This window comes from Carettochelys insculpta, chromosome 3 (assembly GCF_033958435.1).
Source record: "Carettochelys insculpta isolate YL-2023 chromosome 3, ASM3395843v1, whole genome shotgun sequence".
In the NCBI taxonomy this organism is placed as follows: Eukaryota; Metazoa; Chordata; order Testudines; family Carettochelyidae; genus Carettochelys; species Carettochelys insculpta.
Genome location: NC_134139.1, coordinates 89,623,868 through 89,639,826, shown reverse-complemented (window position 1 = coordinate 89,639,826; position 15,959 = coordinate 89,623,868). Strand labels below are relative to the sequence as shown.

Below are 15,959 nucleotides of genomic sequence, written 5' to 3'. Positions count from 1 at the left end.
CAATAATCATATAGTACCTACTACAATGAGCCTGACTGGTTTTTTTATGTGTAACTGTAATACTCTACTCTCAGCTTCCTGAGAGCCAGATGACACACACGTCACAACTGACTCACACATTGAGACAGCAGTAGAGGAAACTGGACATAATACTAGAGATTCATTTCCCTGAGGTCTAGTTTTATTTAAATTTCTGTTCCAAGGCTACATGGAGGATACTGGCTGTAATTGAAAAAGCAAAAATAAAATAAACTCCCCCGAGACACTAAGATGTCATTTTATTTGCATTTAAAAAAAAAACCAGTTGACAGGGGGCATGGCCACTTAAAATACATTCACTTTTGCATTAGTAATTACGGTTACCACATAAAGAGGATGCTTCTGGGAGGGAGTGTATCTGTATCAGTATCTACCCCCTCCCCTTATATTAACGTGTTTAGTATATTTTGTATATTGATACAAGGGGAGGGGGGTAGATACTGATACAGATACTCTCCCTCTGCCGGGTGTCCTGTTTTTAGAAAGATCAAATGCGGTAGTAAGAGGGTAAATATACCACCTTTATCATGTGCACCAACGAGTGGAGATCCCCTCCAGTACATTGAGGACTGAAGCAAAAAGGATGCTGGCATCCCCCCCCCATCCCCCCGCAGAGTTTAAAGGGCTTCTAGCAAACGCAGGACAGTTGGGGCACATCTGACCGTTCAGGCCTAATTCTGCTCTCCATTAGGACGGAGCAATGCGGGGTTTGCACCCGTGTGCACGAGCAGAACAGGGCTCTCCGCCAGCCGGCCCGCCAAGAGCCGCGCGCGCGGAGGGGAGGACGGAACGCGGGAAGAACAAAGCGGAGAGGGGGGCGTGAGCAGGAGGAGGAGGGGCCGGGCCGGGCCGCTGCCCTGGTGCTACATTAGCTCCTGCCCGGCCGGCGTGGCGGGTTCGCTGAGCAGCCATCCAGCCCCGGCAGCCGGAGGGGGCGGTGGCGGGGCTTGTGACTGGGCGTCTGGGAGCAGCGGCGGCGGCGGGAGCCCAGCACCATGGCCACCAAGGTGAGGGGGCGGCCGGGGCCCGCCGCGCTGGCTTCGTTGTTGCGTGGGGCGGGGGGTTGTGGGACTCCCCCTTCTGAGGCGGGCGAGCGCGCGCCGGGGCGGTGGGTTGTCCGTGCGTGGCCCTGACGCCCGCTGTGGGGCAGGGGCTGGGCGGGAGCAGTCCCCGGGCGCTGGAGGGGCCGCGTCCCAGGCCCGGGCGCTGGGCAGCTCCCGCGCTGGCCTCTCCCTACCCCAACCCCGCTCCAGGTAACCGCCCGGGGCCGGGCGCCCCCGGGGACCCCCGCTCGGGCCGGGCGGTTGCGCCTGGCGGGCCCTGGAGCCACGGTCGGGCCGCGCCTGGGCCCGCGGCGGGGCAGAGGCGTTTCCAGCCCCGCAAAGTTTTCCCCCAAACAAAGTTTCTCTCCCCCGCTCTCGGCGGTGCCCCGCGCGCGCCGCCGGCTCCCCCGGCCCGGGGCCGCAGCTCGGCAGAGCCCCGCTGAGAGCCGAACCCCCCCAGCTGCCGGATACACCCAACCGCAGCTTCCGAACCTGCGGTGCTAAGAATAGACGGGGGAACGTGACCGCGTCGCGCCATTTATAACGCGGGTGTGGCGGGTTTGCTCCTCCGGGATCCAGTGGGTCAGTTTCGTTTGTGTGTCCGGCACCGCGTGGGGGCTCCTGGTGTGGCCAGTCGGGGCTGGGTTAGTTGGGAACATTTTGGGGAGTGATTTTTTTAAAGCGAAGCCAACTTTGTCATGGACACTTCCGAGCAGTGGCGTGGGGACATTCCTCTCCCTGCTGGGTTTCCTAAGTCAAGGAAATAGATGTTTGGGGGCTGAAGTGACTTAGAGTGTCTCTCATTTCACAGCTGTGAATGGGCGGTGCGGGAACACCCTGGGCCTTTGCTTTTCAGAGTTGTTGAGCTCCTGCTGGTCTTGCTGACTTTTAGTAGGTTGTGACTGTTAGCGCCCTTGAAAAAGCCCTTACGGAGCCAAACTCTAGAGTTCTGAATGTCATTCAACTTTGCAATTTGTCCTGGTTTTTTTTTTTTGTGCTCAGCATTCAAGCAGGAGGGAAAATGACTGTGGTTTCAAGGTCTGGCTTATACCTGAGACTTAGTTACTCAGGGATGTTCCTGTCCCAAGACACACAATCAATGTGACCTAAGCCTTGATTTAGACAGCTCCCAGTTGACAGAAAAAGCACTGCAATGGTGCTGGTGCCTCATTTTAAGTATAAACATAGCCTACGTATTGGATACAATGACTCCCATTACAAAAATATCAAACACAAGACTCAGTTGCTCAGTGAAATTCTGCATAATCTATGGTTCTGTATATTTTCTTGGAAGTATTTCTTGTTTTCAGTGTATAGGATGGTAGGTTTATACACTTGATAATGGCCAAATGTACAAGGTATTTTTTCAAGTCAATTTGATTGCAATAGGATAAATTAATTTATGCCCTTCTGTTGGTTAAGTTTGCAAACTACCCTGACCAGACAGACTGGATGCCGTTCATGGAAATGGTTTTGGCTCCAGGAGAGTTGGCAACCCTATAATGACGCACATGTGTTTGTGTATATGGTTCACTTCATAGACCAGAAGTGCCACTAAATAGATGGGTCACATGTAATCCAAAGTTGCTCTTCAAAGAACTAATGCGTATTTGTTTTTTATAATCTTCTGACTAATGTTCTGCTTTTTGTGGATCATGTTTTCTTGCTGCCATGTGATTTTTGTAACATGTAAGTTAACTGTGTTAAGAATTCTACTATGATTTTGATTTTAATAATGTATATGATTTCCAAAAAGTATGATGAATCTTAATTATTTTGCTTTGTTTTTGAACATTATTAGAAAATGAAGGTAGTAATCAGCCTTCACTTTTCTGAAATTAGTCTTAAGTTATTAACTGTATTTATTTGCTAGCTTAAATTAATATAAAATTATTCTGTTTTTAATCAAAAGGCATATTTTCTGATTAGTAGTTTTAATTTTGTTAAATTTTTGAAGTCCAAAAGTACCTTTCAAGAACATATGTTATACTTATTGCAATGTCACAGTATTTGAAAGAAAGCATTTGGGACTTGACTGGTTGCATAAACTATGTCTGCAATTTAGAAAGTTCCAATTTGTTCTTAGTAGACCATGTCCACATAGAATTTGATTCTGATTGTCTTTAATACTTGACAAATTTACATCTCATATGTATCTGATAGATGCTCGGTACTCTTAAGGTCAGAATGCTAAATCCCAAGTCAAATAGCTGTTTTTGAATATTTTAGCATTACATATAAAGTCCACGTTTAGGTGTATCCAAAGGTTAGAATGTTATTGTTGGGTTGGGGTTGGATTCAATATTCCTACTTTGGACTAATTTATGATAAGTCAGTGTACAAGTGTGTGTATTTGTGTGCATGGACACAGAGCACTTCCTGTGGTGGTTACAAGGAAAACTGCGTTGCTTTTGCCATATATGTACTTCTGCTATTGTGGTAATCCATTCAAATGGTGTCTGTTTCAAAGTGGAATAAGACTTGCATTGTATTTAAAAGAGGCCACTGTTATTTCTTTGCTGGAAAAGAAGAGTAATTTAATTGTATAAGTGTAGAAAATTGTGCATTTTTTTTTCTTTAAATAGCTCCCTGGTTTATAACTTGTTCAGAAATTAGTGACCAATTATTCTTTCCCTGATTTAACTAGAATTATATGGTGGGCAGAGGAAAATCAATCATTTTTCATTAATTCTTATTTTTTTTGTGGAAAATGTTTGTTAAATTGCTTCCTGATTTTAACTTCAGTGTCTGCAAATTGACAACTGGGCTTTTTGTTTCGTTATTCAGGTTGAATCTCTCTAATCCAGAAATCTCTTGTCCGGCAACCTCAGTAACGTGGCATGATTTTAGTTTGCCAGACTTATCATTGGCATGGCCTGGTTTCCTGTGGTCCCATAAAGTTTGTTTACAGCCACCAGTCCTGGCTCTCAGTGTTCTCTGGTGTTGTTTAGCTCTAATTTATCTCTATATGTCTTCTAAGAGGCCAGTAAGGAGTTGAAGTGTTGGTAATGCTTCCAGACAATATTGACCTCCCATAGTCTAGCAAATTCTCTCATCTGGCACTGGTCAGGTCCCAAGGATGCCAGGTTGGAGAGGTTCAGCCTGTACCGGTAAATTAGTTTATATTAGAGTGGTGTCAAACTTATTTTCTGTTAAGCTGATTGTGTTGCATGCATCACCTACCTCTGAGTTACAGCTGTTTGGGGTTAAATTTGATTAACTAACTTGTTAGCTGTGATCCCTGTAGAAGCAATTATTTTCTTTGTAATGGCTGATGTAAGAAGACTATTTGAAATGTCAATATACAATGTTCAGAAAGCTAGCCAACCTATAATTTATCATCCAAATAGGATTATATTTACTGTTTTTAAACTCAGTCCTTCTGAAATAACTAGTTCCTAGGAGAAATATCCCGAATGTTGAAAATACACATTAAAAAGCTACAGAACATAATTCTAGATTAAGGTTCTTGACAGTGAAAATTTGTTTCTCCAAGCTTAATAGTGTTTCAATCACTGTATATGTTGACTATGACAATAAGGTTAGAAGGGACAATTGTGATTATTGTCTAACCTCCTGCACAGCAGGCTGCAGGACTGCCGTGAATTAACTCTTGCTGGAGATAGGCACATCTTTTAGAACGTGGTTTCCTGAACTGGGAGGCATGAAGAAATTCCGGGGGGGGGGGGGTGAGGTGACCCAGCCCCCCCCCATCATTCCCCCCTAGATCTGGCCTTTGCTTCCTGCTCTCAGCCCCTGCCACTTTACATGGGTGACCTGGCACAGCTGCTATAAAAAGCAGGCAGCTGGCAAAGACCCACATGGCGCTGGTGGCCTTCTGCAAATGTGTGTGTGGGCTGAGGGGGGAGGAGGAGGATGGGGTTAGATGGGTGGCTGGGGGTGCGTGGCATTGTGGGAGAGTTGGGGTGGGGCTTGGGTGGGCAGCTGGCGCTGGGCTTGTGGGGCTCCGGCGGCCGTCCAGGTTGCAGGACGTGTGGGATTCAGGTGGCTGGCCCCAGCAGCGTGGGGCTTGGAAGGCTCAGGCTGGTGGGCAGATGGCTGGTCCCAGCAGCGTGGGGCTCAGGCAGCTTGGGATGGCAGGTAGGTGGCTGGCCCTGCCAGAGTGGGGCTTGGGCAGGCAGCTCAAGCAGCTGGCCCCCTGCTGGGGTGGGTGGCTGGTGGCCAGGCCGGCTGGTCCCAGTAGCGTGGGGCTCAGGTGGTCGGTGAGCAGGTGGATGGCTGGCCCCGGCGGTTGGCGGGCAAGTGGGTGGCTGGCCCCGACACCATGGGGCTCAAGCGGGCAGCTCTGGCACCACAGGTCTCAGGCAGGCGGGCTGCTGGCCCAGGCAGCTGTGGAGGTTGGCATGTGGCTCAGGCAGCTGGCCAGCTGGTGCTGCACCAGGCAACCACAAGGTGCTAAGAAACCTTATTTGTGCTTATTTTTAGTTTTAAATAACATTTTTATATCAAGCTTTTGTGTTCATTTCAAATTACAAATTGAATTTTTTGTTACGGGGGGGTGGATGATAGTAAAGAAGAGGTGGGGGGAATGAGGGTTTCTCAAAAATCCAGAGGAAGGTGTGATGCCAAAAAGTTTGGGAACCCCTGCTTTACAAAAACATCCAGTATTGAGTTAAAGATTTCCAGTAACGTAAAATCAACACTTGCAGTTATTCCGATGAATAAGTGCTCTTGCTCTTAAAACAAACAAACAAAAAAACCAAAACCAAAACCCCTCAGTCTGAATTGTCTAGCTTCAATTTCCAGCCATTAGATCTTGTTATACCTGTTAGATCAAGGAGCCCTGTATTATCAGTTTTCCCCCTGTGAGTACTTAAATTGTGATCAAATTATCTCTTGGCATTCTATGTGAGTGAAATATACTGTATTGAGCTTCTTGAGTCTTTCAACATAAGGCATGTTTTCCAATCCATTTATCTTACTCGCATCCCTTTTTTGAGCCCCCTCATCTAATTGTCCGCTTCCTACTGAAGTAAGAAGCCATTCAGTAGGGGAGATGGAGTTCATAGGAAAAATCTGCATTTTGTGGTTGTGACCTTATGAGCATACTTACTGAGTTAATGGAGAGGAAGTCTGGTCCAGTGTTGAGGATGCAAAACTCTGTGGATTTTCTTTCTGGCGTTGGGTGAATCATGTAGGCCAACATTTTCAGGATGGTTCACTGTCTGTTGGTTTTACCAGTTTTTGGGTGCTTAATTTGAAATCAATAGGTCTGATTTCCGTTAAGTTCAAAAGTTCAGTATCTTTTACTGACAAATAGAATGTATGGTTACTAGCACCTCTGAAAATTAGGCCTCCAGGTGTATTAGTGTGGGTACTTAAAGTCTGAGGCATCTAAAATTAGCAGATGTCTCAGAAAATGTTGGTCTTAATTTCCCTGTTACTCAACTCTTCTCTGTAAATAGAGGGAAAACGCTTCTCTAATTCACAGATGTGCAGGGAGGCTAAATTAATATTTGTTAATCTTATTTCTATAAAAGAAATAAATACTATGTGGGTGGATACCTTTTCAGAAAAATCACTTCATATTCTTTCTTTCTGCATTTTCTTACTTGGTTTCTTGGACTCAACCATTTCTTTTGTTGTTTGCAAGTTTGACTTCACTGGCATTTGTCATATTTGAGCGTCATTCAATTGAAGATAGTTTGTGTGGGGGGGAAGGGGGAGAGGAAGGGAAATTATGAAACACCAAAAAGCTGCCTGCAGTTTTCTAAAGAATGTGAGTTTGTAGCTCAAAATATTTTTGGAGCCCTATATTATTTAATAGATAATTGCTTTCCATGAGAAGCCTAGTTTGGGACTTGTTAAGTCATTCTTCTGGCAGGGAAAAAGACTGATGAGGATCCAGAGTGCAAGTAAAGTTTGTGTTCTACTAATATTAGCTCTGACTTTTAACTTGAAATTTAGGGATAGCCTGATTGATTCTTAGTCCCTTTGGAATCAATGGCACTACTTGCATGAGAAAACCTTTGTTAGTAAGTGTCAGCAGGATCAGATTCTCATTTGCCAGTTCTGGGCCCAATTTACCAGAGATATCTGTGCAGGCAGACTTTTTACCCTAGTGTGGACTCTTTGGGTTTTTTTGTATGTTAAGAAGTGCCTTGGGAGGAAACTTTTAGGAAACCTCGTACGTATTGTTATTTTTAAATAAATTAATTGGCATATTTATAATACTTGGAAACAAAATAAATGTCTTTTTAAGGAGGACAGAGGGTCGCCAAAATTTGGAAGGAAGCTTTCTTTTCCCTACCTACCCCTTATTTTTTTTAGAAATTGTAATTCCTAAATTTTCTTTGTTTGCCTTTTTGTTGATAAATTTTGAAGTGTTTCTAGCTGTGACAGACCAAATGAGAAGTAGCGCTCTTTGCTGTCTTGTAAGCAGAAGTGAATTGTCCCTTGGGTTTGTCAAGATGAAGTCAAATGAACTAAATGAGGGGCTCTAAAACTGTCTGTTCCTCTAAAGGTTTATTTTTTCTGCATAAAGACCACCTGAAATTGATTTCTAGTGGAATATTTAACAAATTATGAATTACGATCATACCGACCACTTCCTGATACTTTCAACACTTTGGGAGTTCAGTGAAGCAGCACTTAATACAAGGAATGAGATCATGACAATGCAAGCTGTATTTACAAACTAAGGGTTTGCTCTTTTCACCGTTATTCAACAAGTAGTGAGTTGAAAACAGTGGGTTTTGTAATGTGAGTAAGGGTTTGCAGGATTAGGTTAAAAAAACAAACCCCACAAATACTGAGATGTTAACAGCTATAAAAATGTCAAGCAGGAGTAAGATTTATTGGTTATGATGCTTTGTAATGCAAATTTATCCTGGAAAAAACAACTCATCTATACAATCAGAAAACAGAAATGTGGACTTAAACAGTGCTATTGGGCTGAGGTTGGAATTTTGTGGGTCACTATAGGGGCTCGTTTGCACACTTGGCTTAATCTAATTCTTGACTCCCCCCTTTTCTGCCCCTCTGCTCTGATTTGCTCACCTTGATAATTTTTTTTCTGATTTGTCCACCTTGATTACTCTTTTTGGTTCTCTGTCCCTTAAATATTGAGCCTGTTCTGGCATGGCCATGGTCTGAAGAAGTGGGTCTGTCACATGAAAGCTCACCTAATAAATTATTTTGTTAGTCTTTAAAGTGCTACTTGACTGCTTTTTTTGCTTTAAAAATGTCAGTTTGTCATGCCTGAAGTGCATGACCCACTGCTTTCTTAATTTATTTTTAGCTTTTTTTGTTTATGATCATCTTAAACTTCCTGCTATGAAATGATACATGGGTTCTCTCGCACTTCAGCAATTTCCAGTATGAGAGTGGTGGTGATTTTCTTTTTTTTAATAGGCCTCATCTTAATGTTGTTGAAGTCTTTAGCAAAACTGCAGTTGGCAAACATGGATGAAAAGATTGGGTCTTGTGTGCCGATGTGCATAAATACTGGTATGGCCTTTATGAGTCAGTCTTTCTAGGTTATTTGAAGCACCTAGAGATTGAGTCATCAAAACATCATTACTTTGGAGGACGTCATCATTTAAATTTGTGGTTACAATAGCTAAAGAGGAAGAGAAGTCCTATGTAGATTTCTTTTTGTTTAAAAACTTGATTCCTAACACTATTATTTGCAACCAGATCAAATCCATTTTTGGTCCCTCCACATACTAATTTGATTTCTGGAAAAATAAATAAAAGCACGTCTGTGTGCCTTTAAGTTTTTGCATAATCAATTATGTGACTTTAAAAAAAAAAAGTAATGGTCTTGGTCTTGCAGTAAGATGAATTATAGTACATCTTATCAGAGGGGTAGCTGTGTTATCAGTCTGTATTTGTAAAATCGGTGAGGAGTCTGAGATGGGAAGCAATCGGTGATGGTCTTCAGCTGGTTTTGAAATTTCCTTCCCACCGTAAGAGGGTACACAAGAAACTGTTAGACCCAGGTCAGAGAAGAGATCAGCACTCACTTGAAGGATTTTACCTGAAATAAGGACTAGGGTGAGAAATAAGATTTGTAATATTTTCACTTAGTGTGTTAGGCTTCACTTGTGTGTTTCATTTGTTTTAGCTTAGTTCAAGGGTTGGGAACCTCTTCTGGGCCATACAAAAGTGATAAGCAAAACAAACAAAAAAAAATCCCTTACTAACTTGGGTCCCAAGTGAGGAGGAAAAAACCCAAAAACCTCTCAGATGTGGTTCCCAACTGAGAAGCATGAAAGAATAAACACCCTTCACGTTCCAGCCCCGTGGATGGGGGATTGTGAGCAGAGGTCCTGAGGCTCAGGGTTTATTCCTAGGAAGGGATTAACTCTTCTCAGGGTCCAAGAGCTAGCAGATTGTATTTTAGGAACACCCTCTCCCTCCCCCGGCTCTGGAATGGGGCCAAAAAATGAAAAGTTCAGTATGTGGGAGGGGCTGCTGGGTAGTTAGATGGGAGTATGGGTGGGAGGTTTGGCCAGGTGATTGGGTGCAGGAGTGGGCTGGAGGTTTGGTTGTAGTTTCCGGGAGACAGAGGGTTCAGGAACAGGCAGGGGATAGAGGAGCAGAGTCTGGAAGGGAGGAGGCTGGAGGTTACAGGCTCAAGGGGAACTTCATTTCAACCAATGTGTCAGAGCCCCCCGCCTCCTCTAGATTAAACAAACCCAGCTTTTAAAACATTCTTTCATACGTCATGTTTTCTAGACCTTAAATCATTTTTGTTGCTCTCCTTTGGATTTTGTCCAGTTTGTGCTCATCTTCTTTGAAATGGCACACCAAGAACTATATGAAATACTGTACTCCAATTAAAGCCTAGTCAGCACGGAGTAGAGCAGAAGAATTGCGTGTCTCTTGCTTCCAACACTCACACGAATACGTCTCAGAATTCTTGCTTTTCTTGCAAGTGTTGCATTGCTTATGATACTTAGTTTGTGATCTACTATGACCCCCAGATCCTTTTCTGCAGTACTCTTTCCTGGGCAGTCATTTCCCATTGTTCCTTCCTAAGTGAGTACATTTGATCTTGCTGAATTTCATCCTGTTTACTTTATACCATTATTCTAGTTTGTTCAGATCATTTTGAATTTTAACCTTATCCTTCAAAGCACTCATAACCTCTTTGTTTTGGACCATCCACAAATTTTATAAGTGGTACTCTCTATGCCATTATCTCATTATACAAGAACCACTACAGCTTTTGCTGTAGAGCTTGAGGCTTGCTTGTTTAGAAACCAGAAATCTTTATAAAATTTCCTAAAAAAAAAAAAAAAAAAAAAGCCTATATATGTGCAAGCATTAAGCAATGAACCATGTCATTCTTAGGCTATATATGTGTGGTTCAGGTGTGCTGAGACTTGATGCAAGTACTTCAACCACTGAAGATTTGTCCCAGCTGCTCAGAAATAACTATACTGATGTTAATTATACAGCTGTTTTGATGTTAACCTCTTATGTGGAAAAAGTTAAGTATTTAACTTCGGAAACCGTTGATGTTCAAAGTAGTTCAGCCATCCCTGAAATATTTTGAGAATGATTGATTGATTGATTGGCTGAAAGAGGTGAAAAGCAGCATTTCCCTTTGAAACTGGTCCAACAGCTTAGCTTCCACTCTGCCTTCTGAAGGTATGTTTTTGCTTGAAAAGACAAATCTGTCTGTACTGCTGTCTTAAAGATAGTAAGTTGTTCTTGTTCTAACATTTAAGTAAATGGTAGCACAGGTATAAATGTATGCCTTGCCAGATGCAGGGATTAAAATATTAATATTTTCTATTAAGTATTAGTCACATATAAAAGACAGACTGAGCTCTCAATTGCTGTACTTACCAGAGTAGGCCTTCAAAGTAAAATGTTTAAACCTGTTGGCTCTTACCAAGCAGCAGTATTTTTTTCCACTGTATCTGAAATGAGGCTTTGTTGGTTGACTAGGGTTATCTGGATGACTTGATATTTAATAGTAAAAAAAAATTGTATTCACAATTCATAGCTATTAAATAACTACTAGGAGTGACACACAATATTTAGTTCTATTTCCTGTAGTTCTCCATCTGTGCGACCTTTTAAAATTTTGTCTTCAAGGTTCTGAATAAATGTTTGATGCTGCTCCATGAATTATTTTAGATGTTATTTCTTCAATTTAAGATGGTGTGCAAAATTTGTATTAAATATTAGTTTCCCCCCCAAATGATTTAGTGTACAACTCAAGGGTGTGACCCATTGGTGCCAATTAACTAAGGGCAGAAGGAGTGCGTAGGAACTTACACTTGGTCCAAGGGATTCCTCTGCATATAGTTCACCGAAGGGTGTCATTTGAGGACTTTGAGAAGCCATAGCCCACTGGTGGTCATAGTCACTGAGACATATGTGGAAGCATATTATTTGAGAAGTTATGTATCTATATTGAAAATTGTATTCTTAAAGTCTTGGCATTAAGGCAGCTCATGAGGCAGTGACATATCCTCTGCCTGCAAGGAACATTTTCAAGGTAACAGATGCATACCTTCATGTCTGGTCATTTTGTGCATTGTTTGCATAATGAGGCATTGGTGATATAAGAGATTGTGAAATCTGCAGGAAGGGAAACCTACAGGATGAAACAAACATCTGGGAGTTAGGTGTGTGTGTCCTTCTTTATGAATAAAGACAATGGATAGCTTTGGTGTGTCTCCGGGTGACAAGCAACACACTGGCTCTTTCATGAAATGGCAGACAGCATTTTTCACAGCCAAACTAGCTATGAAATACTTTAGGGATTTTGGATGAGCAGTACTTAGTTGGGCAGAATAATATGTTGATTAAGAAACTGGAAAACATAATTTTATTTTACACGTTACCATTAGTTTCCAATACTTTTACATGACTCTCTAGTCTAAAGTAAACTGTCACGGGCCTTCACTGTAAATATACCTGAATTCTATAGTTAAGCAGAGTGGTGATGTAAGGTAGACTAGGTGAGTGGGGGTATTTTTTTTTCTTCTGAAAGGAGCACATCTGTGAATGCTGTGGGTGTGCAGGGACCAGTGATTATATATTTGCAGTTGAAGGTTGGTGGACTTAAGGCTTGGAGTATGCCTTTTGCAAACCAGTAGAGTATCAAAATGCTTCATATAAGAATAACTGCTTTATTAAATAACTGATAGCCTTCAGTATTTTAGAACTAGTTCTCATACTTCACTTTTATTCATAGCTTGGAGAGGAAAACTAACCTTCCTGCTTTTTCAGCTCCCGATTGGTGTTTCAGTTTTGAATGAACTAGTCTTGGAAATGGACTGGTTCAGAAGACTGACATGAAGACTGCATTCTCTCTGCACCTGCATAAAAAGCTTATTGCTGTCAAAAGTGATTCAGCAAATTCTGGCTCCAGGTGCTTAGCCAATGACTTGCATCAATTCAGCAGTTGAACTTTCTTTAAAATTTGTCAACAAACAAGTACTGATCAAATTCAGAAGTGTTGAATTGCTCTTAATTGATCTGGGCCTTAAAATTGTCTAAATTTCAAACTTAGTTTTAAATATTTTCTTTTTAATGAAAACACTGATTTAAATAAAATCAGTTTTAATCTGTTTTTTCCCCTCAGTGATTCATGGGTAACTACCTAATCAAGCCTGTAGGCTAAACCCTTTCAATTGTAAATGGCAAAGTGTGTGTTGAAGTTAGCTTTGTGGAAATTTTCTACTTTGTACTTGATATTCACTGTAATTAAGTAATTGTAGATTAGGTTTAAGAACTCCACCTGCTCTATACTATAAGCAAAGGTAAGCAGAGACTGTAGACTTCTGTAACTGTAATGCAACTTGTTTTCTCTAGTGGCCTTCCAAATAGTATGATGATTACTCACAAATAGAAGCAACGAAGGGTCCTGTGGCACCTTATAGACTAACAGAAAAGTTTTGAGCATGAGCTTTCGTGAGCACAGACTCACTTTGAAGTGAGTCTGTGCTCACGAAAGCTCATGCTCAAAACTTTTCTGTTAGTCTATAAGGTGCCACAGGACCCTTCGTTGCTGTTACAGATCCAGACTAACACGGCTACCCCTCTGGTACTTGACATCACGAATAGAAGGCAGCTTTTACTGTATCTGTTCACAAGCATGGTTTTTAAAACACAATAAGGTCTCAGAGTACACAAATCCAGAGTACATGACCCCGCTCTTACGTGGTTGACCCCCCTGATTCATACAGTAAGCCCTTGCTTTAAGTGGCTTCACGTTTGTGCAACGTGAAGCTGCTGGGCTGTCAGCCTACTGAGCCCCTTCCCCCTGCCTTCCCAGAGCATCTCTAGGCACTGCGCGCCTGCGGCTCCCCTCCACAGACCTGGCTCTAACTCCTGTGCCTCCATGCCCCTGCATGCCCGGGTCCCAGCTCCCTTGTGGTCTCAGCTCACCCCTGCCACATGGCTGGCTCAGTGCATGCCGGGCTCCAAACTGCACCCCATTCAAGCACGCTGCCCTGGTGTGCCCCTGTTCAACCCCTCCATGTCCCCAGCTTGCTCCTCACCCCCTGTGAGCATGGGGCTCTGGCTCCCAGCCCCCAGTGCACTGTGTGGGGCTGCAGCTCCCCCACTAAACCACCCTGCCCTGGTGCACCCCCTGTTCAACCCATCCCCCCAAGCTCTCCCCGATTTATGCAAAATTCAAGGTATGTGAGGGCTGCATGGAACACAACCCTCATGTACCTCGAGGGATTACTGTACATTCCTATCAGTTTTTTATATCTAATGACCTCTTCCATCCCCACACTTGAGTCTGATGTCTGAACAAGTGAACTTATACCAAGAACTCTCTAATGGCTGCTAGAAGTTCAGGTCTGTGGAGGAATGGATTTTTGTCTCCTTTCCTTTCAGTCCATCAAATTGATGGATGCAGATGTGGTATAAGTATGTTCCTCCCAAAAGCCTCAGGAGGTTGCCTTGAAATGGCTAGAGGCTAGCTTGTAATTGGAAATAGTTGTACTTCTTGCAGGGCGTTTAAAACAAAGTCCTTCTTTAGGCAGGCCATTATGTCAGAGGACTGAAGATTATTTTGTAGAGTTCACAAAGGATAGAGACAAAAATAATGTTTTGTAACTTGCTCCGTATTTATCATCAGTATTTATCATCTTGAAAAGCTGAGAGGTCACTTTCCATATGTGAAAAACAGAACAAATACAGTTCTAGTGCTTTGATAATCTAATCTGGTTTTAATCAAGAGATCAATGGCATCCTTATTTTACTCTTCCTAGGACTTGAGCACTGCTTCAAAATCAAGGGAACCAACAGGTTTTTTGGGCCCTGAGGCAAGGCATTTATGAAGGCACAGCTCTATGCCCTTGGCTAGCAGGTGCAGGGCTCTGAGCATCCAGCCCTCAGCACTGCCCGGACTATGGCATTGGGTACTCCCCCCACTTCAGTCCTCAGAGCTGTGTGGAGAGGCATTCCAGTAGCAATTTAAAGGTCCTGGGGCTCCATCTACTGCAGCAGCAGTAGCAGCCCAGACCCCTATAAATCATTTGGGCCCCAGAGCAACTGCCCTCTCTCTGTCTCCTTCTGTTCACACTCTCTCTCCACTCCACTCATCAGGCCTTTTCATAACCTACAGCAGTCATTTTAGAATTTGCTTCAGAGCAGGTTAAATTGTTTGAACATTTAATGGTTTCTGAACTGAACTTCTGAAACAATGGCTATAATTCTAACATTCATACACATTTAAAAAAAACCCTCTGATTGTACTGTTTTGACACAGCTCTCTCTGGAAAAAAGTATGATCTCATCATAACCATTCAACTTCTACCCCCCTTCTGCAAAGCCTGTTCTACAACCTGGGTAAAATGACACATATATATGTTTGTGTGTAACTATTTTATAAGATTCTATGCCGATTATGATTCACCAGTGGATGATGTTGAACGAATCAGCAGAATTAAGTATGAGTCGTAAAGAAGGAGGAGTACTCTGTCAGCTGTCTGTCAAATGATAAACTCAGACACATCTCTAAAGTTATTAGAGTAACGTGAGTTACACAAGGATCCATCAGTTACAGATGGAAGAAAATATTTTGTTCATACAGTGGCATATAATTGTTTTCTATTCAGAAGTAGCAAGGAAACATTATTTCTGACTAATATCAGCACTTTTAAAAATTAAAACTGGTGAAAGTATTTTAAAATGTGTTTTGAAGGAGTATATAATTTTGATAGTCTTACGGGAAAATAGTTTTTTTTAAAGGAACTAATTTTCACTGTAATGTTAGTTAAAAAGTCATCACATTTAAACAAATCACTTGTACTTGTCACTAGGATGACCTTAAAACATAAACATTTCAGTTTTATTAAATTTGCAACTTTATATGTGTTAACCACACACCTCAGCGTGTTTGCATCATCTTCCTCATATGCTGCTGTAGAAGCCATGTGTTTCCTCGTTAACAAAAGAATTTGACAGCTGAATAGCTACTGTGGGTGCAGTTTATATATGTTGGGGCTTTTTTCCTGTCTCTTACAACTGCTTAAAATCTTTAAGTCAAGAAACTTGTTTTGCTGTTTACCTTTACCAGTAAGTTTGTATGAAATGTGTGGCAAATCTGTTCAGGTTTTATGTAAGCTGGTGTATGTGCACTTTCCATTAATGAAGTGGTGAATCAATTAATAAATTAGACTGTATATCCCAGAGGTGCAGTGCTGGGGGCAGGGGGAAGGAGATCTGTTTGGTGCCTTACTCGGAGAGAGTCATGCATGACTCTGGGAGCATTCATGTGGTTGTACTGAATGATAACAGTGCCTGGAGGAGTTGTTACAGGTCACTAGCAAGGCATTGTGAGAGACAGCCCAGAGTGGAGAGAATTAAGGGGATACAGCAGTGCCATGGTCCCAGGCTGCACCCCAAGGGGTCCCATCACAGAGTGAAATT

The 15,959-nt window shown here is 42.5% G+C and overlaps 1 protein-coding gene across 2 annotated transcripts in view; it reads left to right on the top strand.

The window, feature by feature from the left end:
* The first annotated feature begins 890 nt into the window (after nucleotides 1–890).
* SNX9 (sorting nexin 9) overlaps nucleotides 891–15,959 on the top strand; it is a 99,263-nt gene continuing 84,194 nt past the window's right edge. Inside the window, exon 1 of one of the 2 annotated variants that reach the window (XM_074990308.1) lies at nucleotides 891–1,046. In XM_074990308.1, the coding sequence (XP_074846409.1) occupies nucleotides 1,035–1,046 (12 nt within the window). In that variant the 5' untranslated portion in view covers nucleotides 891–1,034. Of the gene's footprint in view, nucleotides 1,047–1,179; nucleotides 1,293–15,959 lie in introns of those variants that run through there. The other variant, XM_074990309.1, reaches the window with a different exon arrangement.